The sequence below is a fragment of the Phyllobates terribilis genome, unplaced genomic scaffold (genome assembly GCF_046119375.1).
Source record: "Phyllobates terribilis strain yellow unplaced genomic scaffold, ASM4611937v1 Scaffold_1__5_contigs__length_1240528914, whole genome shotgun sequence".
Taxonomy (NCBI): domain Eukaryota; kingdom Metazoa; phylum Chordata; class Amphibia; order Anura; family Dendrobatidae; genus Phyllobates; species Phyllobates terribilis.
In genome coordinates, this window is record NW_027362761.1 from 788,072,595 (window position 1) to 788,093,527 (window position 20,933).

The 20,933-nt window shown below is 47.8% G+C and overlaps 1 protein-coding gene across 2 annotated transcripts in view; it reads right to left on the bottom strand.

Annotated features, from left to right (window-relative positions):
* The window catches only part of STAP1 (signal transducing adaptor family member 1), a 221,731-nt gene that overhangs the window by 64,371 nt on the left and 136,427 nt on the right, over positions 1 to 20,933 (bottom strand). For both annotated transcript variants that reach the window (XM_073637049.1, XM_073637050.1), the window contains exon 7: positions 101 to 173. In XM_073637049.1, the coding sequence (XP_073493150.1) occupies positions 101 to 173 (73 nt within the window). The remainder of the gene's footprint in view (positions 1 to 100; positions 174 to 20,933) is intronic.

Consider the following 20,933-nt stretch of genomic DNA (forward strand, 5'->3'; position numbering starts at 1 on the left):
CTATTTTTGTACTGATTTGGTATATGAAAAATTTGTTAAATCTGCCATGCTACATAACAAATGCAGAACAAATGAACAATCTTAAAATATACAAACTTACAGGCCTGTCTAATTCGATGGTGAAGCCACGGTCTGTTTTCAGTACCTTGTAGTGTTTAACCTGAGGCCTGGTGCTGCAAAAGTAGGAAGAAAAAAAAGACAAGATAAAAAATTAAACAAATAGACAGACCTATGTATATTTATTTTATATGCAAATTGTCTCTTCACTACAATTGTCTCTGCACTGAAGAGCGGCAACAGCCCGAAACACGTGTCTGCAAATTCTGGTTTGGCTTTTATCCTAAATTATATGGCAAGGCTCGTTAAGTTTTATTTTTAAAAACCAACTTAGAGCTTAGCTAATTAATTGATTTCCATTCATTACATGAAACACCTGCGTCATTGGGTGGTTGGTGGTCCGACCGCCATGCGGTAATAATGTCATGTTCATCACTCACATGACAGGTGCATTCAATCATTGGTCCAAGCGGTCACAAGCTATACATGCAAATATCATTGATAAGATCAGAGATTGGCTGCAGAGGTCACATGAATGGAATTGATATCAATATAGCAGGACTTTTGGGAACCGCTGCAGAGGATGAGGAATTAAATTATAAATAATATTTTTTAAATTATTATTTTTAATGTTATTAGGATATTACCAGCTAATAAATGTACATGCTACATTGTCAAATGCCCCATATATACTGTACTACATAAATATATAGTGCAGTGTACAGTATATCATAGGAAAATGAAGCCCGCATCAGAGACTTTAGCATTACAGTAAGCTCATGAAAAACCCAAAAATCAGTTTACCAATCTGGTATAATATGTGCCATGGGCAGAAGATATATGGATACTGGTGCAAAAATTCAGTTTGAGACTCCCTTCCCACCCTTTACAAATTAAAAAAACTCTTCCTGTACACAACTGTGTATTCATCCTGTATTATTAGTAATGTAGCCCTGCCTGGGAAGCAGAGGCTGTGACATTCGCGGACTCCACTTCATTCAATGCCAATGGCACTGCTAGAGAGGCAGAGTAATGCACTTGGCTTTTATCACAACTCCCACAAACAATGAATGGAGTCAAGGCCGAACTTCCACTCCATCTTAGATGGGGTTGCAGATTCCTTTCTCAGGATCGGGATAGTTTATAGCTTTTTTTTTTTTGAGGGGTAAAAAAAAACCTTTATTACAATGAACCAAATATTACCACTGTACAGGGATTAAATGTTCCCTCCTTACTGTTGCTGAACAAAACACACTAGAACACTACCAAAAATATCAATCCAACAAACAAACAAGGACCAAATTATTCAACTATGATCAATAGAGAGATTAAATAATAATACCACTGGACTGTTACAGAATAAAATGCATAGCGTGAACATATATTGGTAGATATCAGTTCTATGTATGCCCCTTTTTTTGCCCCAAACAACAATAACTGCCCCCTTTGTGCTCTTAGACAGTACAATACAAAATCCCAACCTTTGTGCCTCTTTAACAGTTATAGTGCCAATCCCACAACTAGCAGAGTGGCTGAGGCCTCTTCTGGCCTTTGAAGGCAGCAGCCCGGTGTAGGCAGCGCAATGTGGTGGCAATCACGCAGGATGTTGACATGTCATGCTTGATCTTGGCATTATGTAGGCCGTATGCTTAAAGCAGCTTGTGAATTACAAGACAGATGATATCAGGGATGGCATTATTTGGCTCTCTGCTCTACCATGTTTTGGCTGATACAGTTATGGTTATTGTCCAGTTGCGAATGGATGCCCCAGGCTAACAACACTCACATTTGTCGTGCAATTACTATAAGCAAGGCTAGTGACCATGAAGATCAAGAATGGGCCCCGACCTTGCTGACACCAGAATGACACTAGAATGAACTGCAGCAATGCCACAAAAGGGTGGATGGCATTGGCATTATTTTTATGAGATATTCTCCATAAAAAGGTGGCAAAACAGTGAAGCCAGACAACAAAAATCCCTCAAATTTAGCTACAAAAACAGCTACAGTATCTGAAGTCACAGTTCTGACTAAAGGAGCACAACCTGCGGAATCATATTAGCAGATACCAATCAGCAACTGTTAAAATGTTACCAACTGGTAACTGAGGTTTTATCGTTGCAGGCAACGTTCCTTTAGTATATTCTGACTACAAATGCTGGCCCTAAAAAACTGTTTCTTTAGGTTCTGAAAATTGTTATTTTTTTTAAATTAATATTATTTAAAAAAATATATTTTTGGGGCTACCTATTCATTTAAACAAAAAGATTATTAATGTTATTAATGAATAATGACTTTTAATGATAGGTAACACTCTAATTCTATGTTTAGAAACTGTTGAGTATTGTATTGGTGTCATAATTACTTCATTAATGTGCTACGTTCCATTCTGATGATTTTACAACAAACTAGGGGCCCGAATCATCTACAGTGGTGGCCAAAAGTATTGGCACCCCTGCAATTCTGTCAGATAATACTGTTTCTTCCTGAAAATGATTGCAATCACAAATTCTTTGGTATTATTATCTTCATTTAATTTGCTTGCAAGGAAAAAACACAAAAGAAAATGAAGCAAAAATCAAATCATTGATCATTTCACACAAAACTCCAAAAATGGGCCAGACAAAAGTATTGGCACCCTCAGCCTAATACTTGGTTGCACAACCTTTAGCCAAAATAACTGCGAACAACCGCTTCCGGTAACCATCAATGAGTTTCTTACAATGCTCTGCTGGAATTGTAGACCATTCTTCTTTGGCAAACTGCTCCAGGTCCCTGATATTTGAAGGGTGCCTTCTCCAAACTGCCATTTTGAGATCTCTCCACAGGTGTTCTATGGGATTCAGGTCTGGACTCATTGCTGGCCACCTTAGAAGTCTCCAGTGCTTTCTCTCAAACCATTTTATAGTGCTTTTGGAAGTGTGATTTGGGTCATTGTCCTGCTGGAAGACCCATGACCTCTGAGGGAGACCCAGCTTTCTCACACTGGGCCCTACATTATGCTGCAAAATTTGTTGGTAGTCTTCAGACTTCATAATGCCATGCACACAGTCAAGCAGTCCAGTGCCAGAGGCAGCAAAGCAACCCCAAAACATCAGGGAACCTCCGCCATGTTTGACTGTAGGGGCCGTGTTCTTTTCTTTGAATGCCTCTTTTTTTTCCTGTACACTCTATGTTGATGCTTTTTCCCAAAAAGCTCTACTTTTGTCTCATCTGACCAGAGAACATTCTTCCAAAACGTTTTAGGCTTTCTCAGGTAAGTTTTGGCAAACTCCAGCCTGGCTTTTTTATGCCTCGGGGTAAGAAGTGGGGTATTCCTGGGTATCCTACCATACAGTCCCTTTTCATTCAGACGCCGACGGATAGTACGGGTTGACACTGCTGTACCCTCGGACTGCAGGGCAGCTTGAACTTGTTTGGATGTTAGTCGAGGTTCTTTATCCACCATCCGCACAATCTTGCGTTGAAATCTCTCGTCAATTTTTCTTTTCTGTCCACATCTAGGGAGGTTAGCCACAGTGCCATGGGCTTTAAACTTCTTGATGACACTGCGCACGGAAGACACAGGAACATTCAGGTCTTTGGAGATGGACATGTAGCCTTGAGATTGCTCATGCTTCCTCACAATTTGGTTTCTCAAGTCCTCAGACAGTTCTTTGGTCTTCTTTCTTTTCTCCATGCTCAATGTGGTACACTCAAGGACACAGGACAGAGGTTGAGTCAACTTTAATCCATGTTAACTGGCTGCAAGTGTGATTTAGTTATTGCCAACACCTGTTAGGTGCCACAGGTAAGTTACAGGTGCTGTTAATTACACGAATTAGAGAAGTGACTAGCCCCCTGGGCCGTGGGGTACCCGGAACCGGGCCTTCTAGTGTACGGTGCTGATGGGGGTAGTAGTGGCAACCCGATCCCGTGGCTCAGGGTGGTCAGACCAAATGGTGGCAGTCTATTTATCAGTGTTTTGAATGTCCGACTACGCCACCCGTGGATTGCGGTCAGGGATAACCGCCGCTGCAAGGCAGACCGCTGAGGCTGGTGTTGGTATGCAGCACAGGGGTAGGATAACTCCCCACGGGAAGAGTGTAGCCTCAGGGCAGTGTAGGTGGATGCTGGGGGTGATAGTGCAGGCCGCAATAGTAGGAGTTCAGAGTCCACTTCAAACAGTCCAGGGTCTTTATTGTAGGTATTATTAATGACCCAACAGTGGTACTGGTTAGGAATGGGCCTGGGTGTTTGAGAGCATTCGGGCGAGCCCCACTGGTCAGGGTGAGTGTGTAGGCCTACCGTTCTCTCTATGCTCTTTCTGACTATCCCCCTCTTCGTGGTGTAATAGCCCACGTCCCTGAGCTGGCCGTGTACTTCTCGCCTGTATGGCTTGCGACTCGGGCCTTGGGTACCTTTTGCTTTCTCCTCACTGTACTGGTCCCTCTGTGTGGTGGAGCCTCCAGGCTTCTTAGGCCAAGGGACCTGAAATCCCTCGCGGGTTGGTTCTCTGCTGCTGGGCTTGATAACCCGGGCAGCCTCGGACCCCAATGTCCGGTTAGATTGGTTCTCTGCCAGGATCGGCTCTCGTTGCCTCTGTCCCTGGCTTGCAGTTTCTCCTCTGCCTCACGGACTCCTCAGCTGCTGCTGACCTGTCCCTTCCTCTGAGAACCCTTCTGCTCACTTCAGAAGTGGGTTCTGGTCTCCCTAACCCTGCCCCAGTTCCAGCTTTTATAGGGGCAGACAGCTCCCCCTACTGGCCTGGGACAGGAGGTGCTGCATGCTAATGGTCCCTAACCAGGGGACCTCCCTCCTGCTCTCAGACACAGCCTTTAATATTTGTGGCATCCAGGCCTGGGGTGAAACATTCCCCCCTAGTAAAATTTAGTACTCCGGACTAAACAGGAAACACAAATACACGGTATAAATTGTAACATAACATATATACAGATACATTTTGTCCTTAAGGCCACGGCGCTTCCGTGACCGGGTGTCCATATCACCCAACAAGGTGAAGTTTTCCACGGTGTGGGGACCTGTAAAACCCCAAGTTCCTGGCTTTGGGCGTGGCGGCAAGGTAAAAGCTAACTACTTTGGACCACAAGGAGGCCACGCCGGACAGGATTTTCTTTCGTGGCCATCTTCACAAGAGGGCACCAAGTGCAACTATCTACAACTCAGTTCCGGCCATTTAGTGTCCATGACCTGTCAGTCCAATGAACTAGAAAAACTGGAAAAGCAGTATTAATAACCAGGTAACAAACACAAAACATTTGCAATGTACAGCATTTAGATCTTCCAGCGAGCTGGTATTTGACCCCTAGTGCTCCGGGTCGACCTGCGTAACCCACTGTCTCGTGGTGGTCTAATCTGGCTTTCCCCACTAGCATTTAGGGTACAGCTACTAGCTGGGTTTACAGGCAGTGCAGGCAGCTGTCTGCGGGTCCTTTGGTTTACCGCAGGCATGGCAGGCTCACTGTCAGCAGAGGGTTGACTCTCCTGGGCTGCTGGCATGGGTTCTTCTGCCTCTGGGGCTGCTTGTTCCTCTTGTTCTTCCTGCTCTCCTGTAGGCTCCTGCTGGGTTGGCTGAAGGGAGTGTAGGATGAGTACCACTATTGCATCATTTATCCAAGTCCAGGACCGGGGGAACTCTCCAAGAACTGTGCTGATCATTTCTTCCTTGTCCACTGCAGGTTCAAAGTCATCTTGATCTTCTCCTGCACTCTGTAGTTGCTCGGGGCACCTTTTTAGGGGGTCTCTGGAGACGGTGCTAGTGGTTTCTCCTCCATCCTTGGTAATTACACATACCTTCGGGTTCTTGTCGTCGGACTGCAGTACTGTGTACGGGTCGCTCTCCCACTGGTCATCTAGCTTGTGAAGCCTTCTCTTCCGCTTCAGGACCTGCTCACCAGGTTCCAGGGGACCAGCAGGGGCGTGTTGGTTGAAGAGCCTCTCTTGCTTTTCTCTCGCTTGAGCCAAACTCCTCTCCACACTCTCCTGTACCTTCTTGTTCCGTATCCCAGTCCGCGCCTGGGGAGGTGTCCTCGGGTGTCAGGACTCCCATCTCCAGGTCTATCGGCAGTTTACCTGGTCTTGCTCGCATCAGGTAAGCCGGGGTGCAATTTGTAGCATTCACCGGGATATGGTTGTATAAGTCTATCAGGTCTGGCAGCTTCTCCGGCCACAGGCTGCTTTTTTCCAGGTGCAACGTCTTGAGGAGATCAATGACGATATTATTCATTTTCTCACACAGCCCGTTTGTTTGTGGGTGGTAAGGCGTTGTCCGAATCTTCTTACAGCCGTAGAGGTTGCAGAACTCCTGGAAGACTTCAAACGCTGGACCTTGATCTGTCAAGACCTGTTCCGGATACCCGTGTGGATGGCAGAAGTGTTGTTGGAAGGCTCTGGCCGCTGTTTGGGCTGTCAAGTCTTTAATGGGGACCACCACCAGGAACCGGGAATAGTGGTCCACTATTGTCAGGGCATAGACGTAGCCCGACCGGCTTGGAGCCAGTTTCACATGGTCCAGAGCTACCAGCTCAAGAGGCTGCCTGGTGACGATGGGCCTCAAGGGTGTCTTCTGGCTGGTACCGTCCTTCCTTCTGAGGTTACATGGGCCGCAGTCCCTGCACCACTTCTCTTTGGCCCCTCTCATACCGGACCCAGTAGAACCGCTCTCTCAGTAGGAACTCCAGTTTCTTCCACCCGAAGTGTCCCGCTCTGTCATGGTAGGCCTCCAGGGCCATTGCTGCATCTCGTCTCGGGACCACTACCTGCCAGGTCAGCTCGTGCGTCCGGTGGTTGACAAGCCTTCTGCACAGCTTACCTTCGTAGAGGAATAGCCTGCTTTTCTCCTTCCATAACTGCTTGGCTTCCTCTGGAGCGTCCGGGCCAGGGCGAGCGTCTGCCTGGGTCACCAGGCAAATTGCAGGGTCCCCAGCCGTGGTGAGGTAAGGGATTGAACATGACGGTGGTCAAGTCTTTGTCTCTTACACAGTGGGAGTACTGAGTGGCCCCATACCGGTGGAATGCAGGGAGCTCTATTTCCTCCAGCTCGTCTGGATCTTCTCCCTCATCGGGCAAGTGGGGCATTCTCGATAGGGCATCTGCATTGGCATTGGCTCGGCCTGCCCGGTACTTGATGGTGAAGTCATAATTTGCTAGCCGGGCCATCCACCGCTGCTCTAGGGGACCAAGTCCAGATGCGTCAACGGATTGTTGTCCATGTACACAGTGAACTTCGCAGAGGCCAGGTAATGCTTGAAACGTTCCGTTACGGCCCACACCACTGCCAAGAACTCCAGCTTAAAGGAGCTGTAATTCTCCGGGTTTCTCTCGGTGGAACTCAGCTTCCGGCTGGCGTACGCGATCACCCTTTCTCTGCCCTGTTGGTTCTGTGACAGTACGGCTCCCAGCCCCACATTACTGGCGTCTGTGTGGAGGATAAAAGGCTGGCCATAATCGGGGTAGGCCAGGATCTCATCCCCTGTGAGAGCCATCTTCAGCTGGCGGAAGGACTCCTCTTCCGGCTTGTCCCACTTGAAGGGTGGCTTTTGGCTTCTGGTCTTAGATTGTCCTATAAGGAGGTCCTGCATAGGGGCTGCCATCTTGGTGAACCTGGGGATGAACCTTTGGTAGTAGCCTACCAACCCGAGGAACTGCCTCACTTCTTTTATGTTAGAGGGGCTTGGCCAGTTCTTTATTGCCGTGATTTTGTCAGGGTCGGGGGCTACTCCTTCTGCACTCACCACGTGTCCCATGTATTGTACCTTCGGCTTTAACAGATGGCACTTGGAGGGTTTCACTTTCATGCCAAAGCCTGCCAGGGCCTCAAACACCTCGGCCAGGTGCTTTAGATGGTCCTTGTAAGTCTTCGAATAGACAATCACGTCGTCCAGGTAAAGTAGGACCGTCTCAAAGTTTCGGTGCCCTAGACAGCATTCCATCAGCCTCTGGAAGGTCCCGGGTGCGTTGCAGAGCCCGAATGGCATACAGTTGAATTCACTTAATGCCATCGGGGTGGTGAAGGCGGTCTTCTCCTTGTCAGCCTCTGCCACAGGAACCTGCCAGTACCCGCTAGTAAGATCCAAAGTAGAGAAGAAGTTAGCTGATCTTAGTGCGGCTAAAGACTCCTCTATCCTAGGTAACAGGTACGAGTCTTTATGGGTGATACGATTGACCTTTCTATAGTCCACGCACATTCTCATGGTACCGTCTTTCTTTTTTACCAGAACCAACGGGGCTGCCCATGGGCTACAGCTGTCTCTAATGACTCCCGCTTCTTTCATTTCTCTCAGCATGCCCTTTGCGTTCTGATAATGTGCAGGGGGTACAGGTCTGTGTCTCTCTTTTATTGGTGGGTGGCTCCCCGTGGGGATGTGGTGTTCTACCCCTTTCACTCTGCCGAAGTCTAGCGGGTGCTTACTAAAGATTCTCTCGTACTCCTGAACCACCCGGTATACTCCTTGTTTTTGGTGCAGGGGAGTGGAGTCAGCACCCACATGGAGTTTCTGGCACCAGTCCTCCTTGTGTTTCTGGGAGCCATTATCTTCCACCGGTGGAGATGGAGGCAAGGGTTCCACGACCCTGAGAGCATTGTGTTCGACAGCAAACAATTTGGCTAATGTAGTGTACCGGGGCAAATGTACTTCCCTTTCCCCAATGTTAAGATCCGGACGGGCACCCTTCCATGGCGGACATCAACCACCCCCTGGGCTGTCAAAATGGTGGGCCAGCTGTCTGAGTACACGGGTACTACCATGGCTTGGTAGTCTCTCCCTATTAACCCGATTGCAGTCCGACACCAGATCATCATTTCACTTTTGGGAGGCATGGCAATGGGGAACGGGTCGCTCATCCTCACGCTACCGATCTCACCACCAGACAGTTCTACCTGTTGCCGTCTCATCAGGGCTCTTATCTCTTTCTGGAGGACTCTCTGTTGGCTGGAACTCGCATTCATCGTCACCTGCTGCAAAATTACAATTACTTCTGAAAGACAATTTTCAATCACGTTAGTACCCAAGGTTATTTTAGGGTGACTTTCTTGACGGTCAATGTCCACAATGATCACTCCCTGTGCCGGCAGTTCAACCTTACCAATCTTAATGGTCATCTCTCTGAACCCCACTTGCGGCACGGGTTGACCATTGCTGGCGATGATGCTCAAGTCATCGTCTGGATAACGGGTTATATCAGTGTCACTCCAGTACTGCTTGAAAAGTACATAGGGGATGGTAGTCACATGGGACCCGGTGTCCAGCAGTGCACTCATGGGGATACCGTCCAGCACTACGGGTAAAACCGGGTGTCCCCCTACGTACTTATCACGCCAATTAGATGGGCCTGATGACCTTATGCCTGGGGTTTGGCCCTCTGTCCCAGGTCGGACCCATTTAAAGTACAGTACCTGGCTACGTGTCCCGGCTGGCTGCAACGGCGGCAAATCGGCTGTCCATCCTCAGTGTAACGATCGGCGGGCCTCCCTCTGAATGACGGGATCCTCCTCTGTCGACGCCACGGGACATCCTCCGGACTAGAAGCCAGCTTGATTGGTCCTGACGGGTCCATCTGTAATGACTGTACGGTCCTGGTCAATGCAGCAACACTCTTTGTTAGTTCTTGGACCTGATGGTGCAGGTCTGCAGGCGGGGATGGATTTAGGGCCTGCCCATCAGCCCCCACAAGGTCTGCGGGGTAGGGGGCCGCCCCCTGGTGGTAAGTGATGGCAGGGCGCCGGGAAGCTACAGCGCCACCTGGTGCGGGTTCTCGGAGCACCCGGATGGCCCTATCTTTGAACTGTGCAAAAGTCAAATCGGGGTTCTGTAGGGCCATGAGGCGCAGCTGGGTTCTGTGGGCGCTGGACAGCAGACCTTCTATGAACTGGTCAGTCAATAGTTTATCTGTATCCTGCACGCTGCCAGGATCAGCTTGTTTGATTGCTCCCAAGGCTTCCTGTAAATTTAGGGCATAATCTCTGATGCTATCTTGAACTCGTTGCTTACATCCATAGAACCGCATTTTGATTTCAGCTGAGGTACGGGTGTCAAAGGTGTTCCGTAGACGGGTCAGAACCCCCCTTACAGTCCTTTTCTCCTCAGCTGTCCAAGACTTTACCTCCCGCTGGGCTGCACCAGTTAACTGCCCTATCAGTATGCTTACTTTCTGTTCTTCTGTCAGGGGATAAACTTTGAACAGGCTATACATCCTTTTTTTAAAGTCGCCCAACGTATGCGACTCGCCGGCATACTGTGGCACCAGGCCGCTCCGGGGATATAGGGCATGGAAAACGGCATCACAGCTGCAGCGGCTACGCTGGTGGTAGAGGATCCCTCCGCGTCCGACATCTTCCTCCCCCCTAGTTAACCGTGGCCTACCTTCCGGCGATCCTCTTCTGTAGGCCATGGCTCCGCTCGCGATGCTCTGGGCGAGGACCTTGCGTCGCTCGGTGATGACGTCGGCGTCCGCTGGATCTCCTTCTAGGACCTTGCACAGGGCGGGGCTTCAGGTCTCGTGCGTTTTTGACGTCCACGCCCCTCTTCTTCCCGCGCGGCGTCCCGAAGATGGCGCCCGATGGCGGGAAACGGCTCCGGATGGCGGGAAATGGCCCCGAATGGCGGGAAACTTCACTCAGGTAAGTATAAAGTCTTTTTCAGGCACGCAATACCCGTTTGTGGCGGGTTGGTCACAATCCTGCCGACTACGCCAAAGCTGACTCGCCCCCTGGGCCTTCTAGTGTACGGTGCTGATGGGGGTAGTAGTGGCAACCTGATCCCATGGCTCAGGGTGGTCAGACCAAATGGTGGCAGTCTATTTATCAGTGTTTTGAATGTCCGACTACGCCACCCGTGGATTGCGGTCAGGGATAACCGCCGCTGCAAGGCAGACCGCTGAGGCTGGTGTTGGTATGCAGCACAGGGGTAGGATAACTCCCCATGGGAAGAGTGTAGCCTCAGGGCAGTGTAGGTGGATGCTGGGGGTGATAGTGCAGGCCGCAATAGTAAGAGTTCAGAGTCCACTTCAAACAGTCCAGGGTCTTTATTGTAGGTATTATTAATGACCCAACTGTGGTACTGGTTAGGAATGGGCCTGGGTGTCTGAGAGCATTCGGGCGAGCCCCACTGGTCAGGGTGAGTGTGTAGGCCTACCGTTCTCTCTATGCTCTTTCTGACTATCCCCCTTTTCGTGGTGTAATAGCCCACATCCCTGAGCTGGCCGTGTACTTCTCGCCTGTATGGCTCGCGACTCGGGCCTTGGGTACCTTTTGCTTTCTCCTCGCTGTACTGGTCCTTCTGTGTGGCGGAGCCTCCAGGCTTCTTAGGCCAAGGGACCTGAAATCCCTCGCGGGTTGGTTCTCTGCTGCTGGGCTTGATAACCCGGGCAGCCTCGGACCCCAATATCCGGTTAGATTGGTTCTCTGCCAGGACCAGCTCTCGTCGCCTCTGTCCCTGGCTTGCAGTTTCTCCTTTGCCTCACGGACTCCTCAGCTGCTGCTGACCTGTCCCTTCCTCTGAGAACCCTTCTGCTCACTTCAGAAGTGGGTTCTGGTCTCCCTTACCCTGCCCCAGTTCCAGCTTTTATAGGGGCAGACAGCTCCCCCTATTGGCCTGGGACAGGAGGTGCTGCATGCTAATGGTCCCTAACCAGGGGACCTCCCTCCTGCTCTCAGACACAGCCTTTAATATTTGTGGCATCCAGGCCTGGGGTGACACAGAAGCATCACATGATTTTTCAAACAGTGCCAATACTTTTGTCCACCCCCTTTTTTAGGTTTGGTGTGGAATTATATCCAATTTGGCTTTAGGATAATTATTTTTGTGTTTTTTTCATTGAAGACAAATTATATGAAGATTATAATACCAAAGAATTTGTGATTGCAATCATTTTCAGGAAGAAACTGAGTATTATCTGACAGAATTGCAGGGGTGCCAATACTTTTGGCCACCACTGTATACACCAGAATTCTGGCGTGAAAAGCTTTGAAAAGTTACAAAATATTGGTAGAATGTGAGGCTGCGCTAAAATTTTGCAACTTCATTTTCTCATGCCAATTTTTCCCAGCTCAACTGCAACAAAGTGGGCAGAGCTGAGGCGGGACGGCGGCTTAACCCCAGCTCATCAAATTCATGATGGACGGCAGCGTTACTCACGTCACAAACCTTATTCCAGTCTTTGATAGGTGTAAGATTTGTGTTGATGAGCACATGAAGGCGCACACCACTTTTCAGATGCTCCTGATTCATTAAGAAAAAATGTCAGCTGTAAGTCACCATCTATAACTGCACTGTAATCACTTATATGTTCTGCAGGACTAGTATCTACCACTATATGGTCACTGTATGGCGGTAATATCAGTGTTGGTCTTTGTAGAGAGATTAATTTTCAGTTACACCATGGTCATCTGCTGAGATTCCCCTAAACCCACTAGGGTGCGCCACTGTAGTTATAAACATGGTTACCTGGTTAGGGTCCCACTCAGAAGTTCCACCCCACCCACCCAGATGTGAACCCCTTAGTTATGCCTCTGCACAAGGCATTTTAACTATGATTTATGCATTTATTATAATTTTTTTATTGTGAAACAGAAGGCCACTTTAACTATAAAAAGTACTGTAAGGCTGAGTTCACACGATGCGTTTTTCATGCGTTTCCGCGGCGTTTTTGCAGTTGCGGAAACGCACGAAAAACGCATGGTAGAAGGGCAGCAATGTTCCCCAATTGAAATCCGCATGTGCTGTGCCCATGATGCGGATTTTTCCGCAGCGTAAACGCTGCGCTCAAAAATCCGCAGCATGTCCATTAATTTTGCGGAAACGCTGCTTTTTTTGGCGCCATTGACTTGCATTAGACAGCATGGAATCCGCATCACTATATATGTTGATGCGCATTCCATGCGGTCTAATGTGCGGATGGTACCCGGGTGTGGATGAGAGGACTCTCATCCAGACCCAGGTACCATTAAAAAAAAAAAGAATAAAATAAAAAATATATATATACTCACCTTCTGACGGCCCGCGCAGCGCTCCTGCTTGGTTCCCGGCACTTCGCGGTTGAATGAAGAAGGACCTTCGCTGACATCAGAGTCATGTGACGGGTCACGTGACGCTGACGTCAGCAGGTCCTTCAGTCTTCACTGCCGGTAGCCGGGACCGTGCGAAGCAGGACACCGGGGGCCATCAGAGGGTAAATTATATATTTATTTTTTATTTTTTGACATTCACACACTATATAAATCCATGCCGGTTGCATGGATTTATATAGTGTGAAGTTGTCAAGCACTTTCCAAGTGATGCTAAAATCGCTTGAGAAGCGCTTGTCAACCCGCATGCGGAAATGAAAGTGAAGACCGCTTCATTTCCGCATGTCCCTGGCAGGAAACCGCATGTACAATCCGCATGTACAATCCACATGCGTTTTTTCCTGCCAGGGAGATGCAGAAATGCTCAGGAAGAATCCGGAGCGTTTCTGCATCGTGTGCACATACCCTAACAAGTTATTTTGCAGCACTATTTTTACAGTCTTTACAGTAGTGATAGGTCAAGGACTTCATTATCTGTAAAAACACTAGGACACATACTGTATTTGAACTAAATTGTTCCCATTCATAACCACATCTAAAGAAAAAGGATTTAGTAAATGCAAAAAAACAATTCAAACTTCATCTATAGTTTTTCCTTGTAATTTTCATTTTTGGCATTGGGGAATGGGAATGCATAGGAATTTCTTCATGTTATTATTAATACTACTATCGTAAGAAAGCACATTAAATAGTTTCACTACCCTCTAAGTTGACTAACTTTCAAACAATATTTGTGAATTTTTCATACAGTACTTTCTAACCTATCTAATTTCTGTCTGTCATCCTGATCATATCACTTCCTAAATCGTGTTCTCATAGCTTAATTTCCCAGATTGCAATGCTCAGACTTTACAAACACAGCTATGGCCAGACCACATTTTTCACAATCGGTAGTTATATACATTATTCCGAACAATAAACCTGATGCTGGCAAACCACAGATGCAGGTGTGTATTGCCTCATTCAAATGCCCGTGGATCACATACTGTACATGTTTTATCAGTGTTTTTCACAAATAGAACTCATTCACATAATACATACAGTTGAAACCAGAAGTTTACATATACTATATAAAAATACACACATGCATGTTTTTCTCAATATCTGACATGAAATTAGAATAAACCTTTCCCGTTTTAGGTCAATTAGGATTACCATAATTTTTAATATTTGCCAAATGCCAGAATAATGAGAGAGAGAATGTTTTAAGGCATTTTTATTACTCACTGCAAAGTCAAAAGTTTGCATACACTAAGATTACTATGCCTTTAAACAATTTTGGACTGTCGATATGATGATGTCATGTGTTTGGAAGCTTCTAATAGTTTTCTGGGCAACATCTGAGTTAATTAGAGACACACCTGTGTATGTATTTTAATGCACACCTGAAACACACTGCTTATTTGTGTAGCATCATGGGAAAGTCTAAAGAAATCAGCCAAGATATCAGGAAGAGAATTGTGGACTAGCACAAGTCTGGCTCATCCTTGGGTACTATTTCAAGATACCTGAAGGTGCCTCATTCATCTGTACAAACAATTATACACAAGTACAAACAAGATGGGAATGTCCAGCCATCATACCGCTAAGGAAGGAGACAGGTTCTGTGTCCCAGAGATGAATGTGCTTTGGTCCGACATGTGCATGTCAACTCAAGGACAAAAGCAAAAGACCTTGTGAAGATGATGGCAGAAGCTGGTAAGATTCTGTCAATAACCACAGTGAAATGAGTACTGTATCAACATGGGCTGAAAGGCCACTCTGCCAGGAAGAAGCCATTACTCCAAAAGAAATAAGAAAGCCAGATTAATGTTTGCAAATGCACACAGGAACAAAGACCTTAATTTTTGGAGACATGTCCTGTGGTCTGATGAAACTAAAATTGAACTTTTTGGGCATAATGACCATCGTTACATTTGGAGGAAAAAGGGAGAAGTTTGGAAGCTGAAGAACACCATCCCGACTGTGAAACACCGGGGTGGCAGCATCATGTTGTGGGGTTTTTTTGCTGCAGGAGGGACTGGTGCACTTCACAAAATAGATGGAATCATGAGAAAAGAAGATTATGTGGCAATACTGAAGCAGCATCTCAAGACATCAGCCAGGAAGTTAAAGCTTGGGTGGAAATGGGTCTTCCCAATGGACAATTACCTGAAGCATACTGCCAAAATGGTAGCAAAGTGGCTTAAGGATAATAAAGTCAATGTTTTGGAGTGGCCATCACAAAGCCCTGGTCTCAATCCTATTGAAAATTTATGGGCAAAGCTGAAAAGGCAGGTGCGAGCAAGGCGACCTACAAACCTGGATCAGTTACACCAGTTTTGTCAGGAGGAATGGGCCCAAATTCCGACCAACTATTGTGAGAAGCTTGTGGAAGGATATCCCAAGTCATTCAGTTTAAGGGCAATGGTACCAAATACTAATGAAATGTATGTAAATTTTTGACTTTGCAGTAAGTAATAAAAATTCCTTAAAACATTCTCTCTCTCTCATTATTCTGGCATTTGGCAAATATTAAAAATTATGGTAATCCTAATTGACCTAAAGCGGGAAAGGTTTATTCTGATTTCATGTCAGATATTGAGAAAAACATGCATGTGTGTCTCTTTATATAGTGTATGTAAACTTCTGGTTTCACCTCTACTTCCCAGCTGTCCCAGACCCAGCAGGACTCTTCTGAGTTTACAGATCTGTCCTGCTGTCCCAGGAGCTTAGGGACATATCCCGACTTCAGCTATATCTATGTTGTAAAGTCACAGATAATGTTGAATATATTGGTGGAGCAAGGAGCTGTCATATTCCTCCTGCACCATTCAGTCTATCTAGAAACTGAATGCTCTGCCAGGACCTTTAGGTTCCATGATTAGCAGCGGAGATGAGGAGCCGGATGCAAAGGCAAGGTGTGTATATGTGTTTGTATATGTATTACTTAACAGGGTAAGTGCACATTTTGATGTAGCAGAGTTGTGCGTGTTGATGTAGCAGACCTATATGTGTGTATTTGTGTATTGATGTAGCAGAGCTTTGTGTGTTGATGTAGCAGAGTTGTGTATGTTTATTTAGCATATTTTTTGTGTTGATGTAGCAAAGCAGTGTGCACTGTGGGGGTCAGTGTGTAGGGGTTCTGTGGAGCGCATCATACTTTGGTGGTGTGGGGGAATTATACTGTGTGGGGGATCTGTGGGGGTTATTGTAATGTGTGTGTGTGGGAGACGTTCATGGGAGATATCATTCTGTATGTGGGAGGTGTCTGTGGGGGGATCATATGAGGTGTCTGAGGGAGATTATACTATATGTCGGAGGTGTCTGCTCTGCGGGAGGGCAGCATACTGTGTGGGGAGGTCTTTGGGGGCATCATATTGTGTGATGGGCACTGTGGAGGCAACATACTCTGTGTAGGAGAAAGTACTGTGAGGTTGCATCTTACTGTGTGCATGGAAGTATACTGTGGAGGAATCATACTGTTTCCAGTGTGCAGTAGGGGTCATCATACTGAGTGGGGGGTCTGTGGGGCATCATACTGTGTGTGTTGAGCACTGTGGGGGCATCATACTATGTGTGGTAGACACTGTATGAGTATTATACTGTATGAGGAGCACTGTGGGGGCCACAAAAGGAGTACCATAGTGTTTTTCAACACTATTAGGCTTCCTTAGGAGCAATATTTCTGTGGGGGCACATACACAGAACTGGGCAAGGTTAGGGTATTGGCTTACATAAAATAAAAATTGCTGCAATAGGCAGTATATGTCCCTTTTTCTTACTTTTCAAAGTTGGGAGGTATGCTATGGGGCTCTTTGGACGTCCATGTTTTTTTGCGGACCGTGTTGGATGCAAAATTAGCCTAACTTTTGACTGTGCCCTAGGCCTATGGACTGTTGTCTTTTCAGCAGCATGCAAGTTATAAACAGTATGCTATATAGCAGGGAGTAGCAGGTATAGTTAGCAAAAGCCTTAAGGTCACCATACACATTAGATGAAAGTTAGCTGATTTCAGTGGGATGGGACCAGGGACAGCAATGGTGGGGGTTTGGCAAACTGGGCAATTGCCTGGGGCCCCCACTTTTCAAGCGCCACCAGCATTTACAGCAGAAACTAAATTGTAAATAGCAGTTCTGCATTATCAGTGTTGTTTCCGATGTTGAGAGTGCTTCAGGACATTTGGTGACATCATGGTCATGAGACCATGATGCCTTCACAGGTCCTGTACCATGCAGGAGTCTAGAAGAACTGAACAAGAGGAGACTGTATAGTGTGTATGTATGTGCCATGTGTGCATCAGTCTATATGAATGTCCTGTGCTGTGTATGCATGTTTCTGTATGTATGTGCTCTGTGCATACATGTATTTGTATGTATGTGCTCTCTGTATACATGTATCTATGTAATCTAAGCATGTATGTGCTGTGTGTATACATACATGTGTGAATTCATAGTTTTGATGCCTTCAGTGTGAATGTACAATTTTCAAAGTCATGAAAATACAGAAAAATCTTTAAATGAGAAGGTGTGTCCAAACTTTTGGTCTGTACTGTATATACGCACAGCATCCACATTTATACATACCGGCAGTGCACACTAGAGTTCATAGGTGTAAACATGTCAGCAATCTCCCAATGAACAAGCAAATGATGGTCATTTATTCGGTGATTGGATTGTTTATGTGGGAACAAAAATCATTGTTCTCAGCAGCGCATCGCAGGGTGTAAACTGCAGATGTGTTGCTGACAACATGATACTGTATTGGGACTGATCGACCTACTAGTGATCGTTCTGTGCCCATCGTTCTTCATTAGCCTATATAAAGGTGTAGATAATCAAATGCCAAATGATTTGAATATTGACAATCGTACTTGTTTAACAGCCTGAACTCAACTTATGTACAGTAAATGCAACCGAAATGTTTCTGTGTGATGGTGCAATATGTTAGTATTTGGGGCCTCACTTTACACTTTTGCCCAGGTACTAATGTGGCACCCCTGCGGGGGATTACCACAGGATCCATAGGTACAGGGAGAGATGTACACTTGGGCACACACAACACCTTCCACCCCAGGTCTGAGGGGAGGAGTCAGTTTCCAGGGAGACAGCAAAGCGGCAGTTAATCTTGTGAGGGATGAAGGAGGAGAGACACAGAGCTGTTGGCTGAGGACCAGTTAAGCCCTGAACTAGGATCAGGTCTGTGTTGTGAAGCGCCCTTGATAGAGGGACGGAGGCTAGAAGGAGAAAGAAAGAGATAAAACTATTATCCCTTTAGCTCACCCGGACACCGGAGTCCGAGATGGCTATTAATTCAGGAATAGCATAGAAAACCCGGACAGATCAGGAGGATCTACTCCCCCTGAAGAAGAAGGGGAAAGAGTTGCCAAACTTGACCAAGTATAGGACCAGGGGCCCAGAAAGAGAATTGGTAGACCCAAGGAAAGGTCCTGTAGCGTCGGCGTCCCTGCCTCCTGCTAGGCAGGGACGTTGTTCCCCTCACCTCTCTGCTCCGTGCCCGGCGGCTTCCTCCAGCTCTGCTTGCAGCGCCCGCTCTCCCCCGGTCACTGTGCTTAGGGCGCGCGCGCGCGCGCTCCCCCTCTCTTAAAGGGGCCGCGCGCGCCGCCCTAAGGAGTCCCCGGCCAATGGCCGGAGGATCCCTCCATATATAAGGCACCTCCTCCAAAATGGAGGTGCCCGAGCAATGTTGTTGCACTGTTCACTACTCTGCTTCAGCCCTCAGGTCCCGTATCCAGTTACCTGCCAGTTTCCTGCCAGTTTGCTGTCTGATTCCTGCCTGTTATCCGCTTACCTGCTTGCTTGCCTGAGGTCCGACGGTCTGCCTTCCGACACCTGTCAGTCTGTCTATGGACCAGCTTGCCCGCTCACCTGGGAGCGCTCACCTGCTACCTGTCTGCTAGTCTACCTGGAGGCTCCGCCGTCACGTGCTGTGACCACCTGCCAGTCCAGAGACTCTTGCCCGCTCACCTGGGAGCGCTCACCTGCTACCTGTCTGCTAGCCTACCTGGAGGCTCCGCCGTCACGTGCTGTGACCACCTGCCTGTCCAGAGACTCTTGCCCGCTCACCTGGGAGCGCTCATCTACTACCTGCCTGCTAGCCTACCTGGAGGCTCCGCCGTCACGTGCTGTGACCACCTGCCAGTCCAGAGACTCTTGCCCGCTCACCTGGGAGCGCTCATCTGCTACCTGTCTGTTAGCCTACCTGGAGGCTCCGCCGTCACATGCTGTGACCACCTGCTTATCCAGAGACTCTCGCCAGCTCACCTGGGAGCACTCATCTGCCATCTGCCTGCTAGCCTACCTGGAGGCTCAGCCGTCACAGGTCGTACCTACCCTTTACCCAGAGACTGTCCCGGACACTTGCCGTGCCCTCCTGCCCGTTTACCCAGAGACTGTCCCGGTCACTTGCTGTGACCTCCTGCCCGTTTACCCAGAGACTGTCCCGGTCACTTGCTGTGACCTCCTGCCCGTTTACCCAGAGACTGTCCCGGTCACTTGCCGTGACCTCCTGCCCGTTTACCCTGAGACTGTCCCGGTCACCTGCTGTGACTGCCTGCCTGTCTTCCCTGGTCGCCACCCGCTTCCTTACAAGGACCGCCCCCTTGTATAAGTTGCTCAGTGGTTCCGCCTCCCAAACCCGTTACAGGTCCTCATTGTCAGTTGTGGAGAAGGACCCCAAAGAAAGTAAAAGGTTCAGCTTAAGGCAGGACTGATCCCAAACAACGCACACATTGTTAGAGTGAATATCTCTACCTGCACCGAAAACCTGGTTACCCTCCTGAACTGTACCTGTTACCGGACTTCAGTAAAAGAAAGGTACTGAAACAAAGACATAATGTGTGTGTGTGCCTACTTTGACATTACTGCCTATAGCGTTTGTACAAGCCGTATGCCGAATACCTCAGCAACCATACACAGCGCTGGTAACCGATTTTACCAGTTACCACAGGAGGAGTCAGGACACAATACTCCCATCATCCTCACCCCCATCCCTTTACTGACGGTCCAGGGCATGGAACCGGGAACCAACCAACCGTGATCCCCACAGAAGTAACTCATCCATCCCGGTATCCGAGTACCCCTACCCTGTCGACCGACTCAGTTTGGCGTCACGAACAGGATTCCGGGCCCGGTAGAACCGGGTACTGTGTGCTTAAATTGGACTTTATTGAAAGTTTGTGTACTGTAAAACGGGCCGTCATTACTACGTCATAGAGAAATTAAACTGCGTCACAGAGCGGAGAGAGTCGCGGGGGCGTGGCTAAAGGAGCGCAAGGATAGCCCCGCCGTTTTTTTTTTTAAAGTCACCGGTGACTGAAGGAGTTGATCGTAGCAGCTGGCAACGGTTAACTAGGGGGGCACCGTCATGAGTGAAGCAAACAATATCCGAGACCTTGAGGGAGGGGATGCCCAAGACGCAGCAGCAGCCGGTTCCTCAGCTGGTGAAGGAGCCGCAGCATCTGGAGCGATGGCCCCGATACTGCCAATTGCCTTGCCGTATGTACCGGGGGCCAAATGGTTACCGACGTATGAAGGTAAACCCGGTACCTTAGCAGCTTTCAAACGTAAAATGTGTGCGGTACTGGACATGTATGCAATGACAGGAAAGCAGCGAGCCTCCGTGGTGCAGGGACAACTAATAGGTGCAGTGGAGCTAGAAGCTGAGACTTGGAGCGATGCTGATGGAGACTCTATAGAAAATGTGTTTGATAAGCTCAAAGCTGCTTTTCAAAAACGCACACAGTCTGAACTAAGGATGCTATTCTACCAATGTAAGCAGAGACAGCAAGATACCATCAGAGACTTTGCCCTAC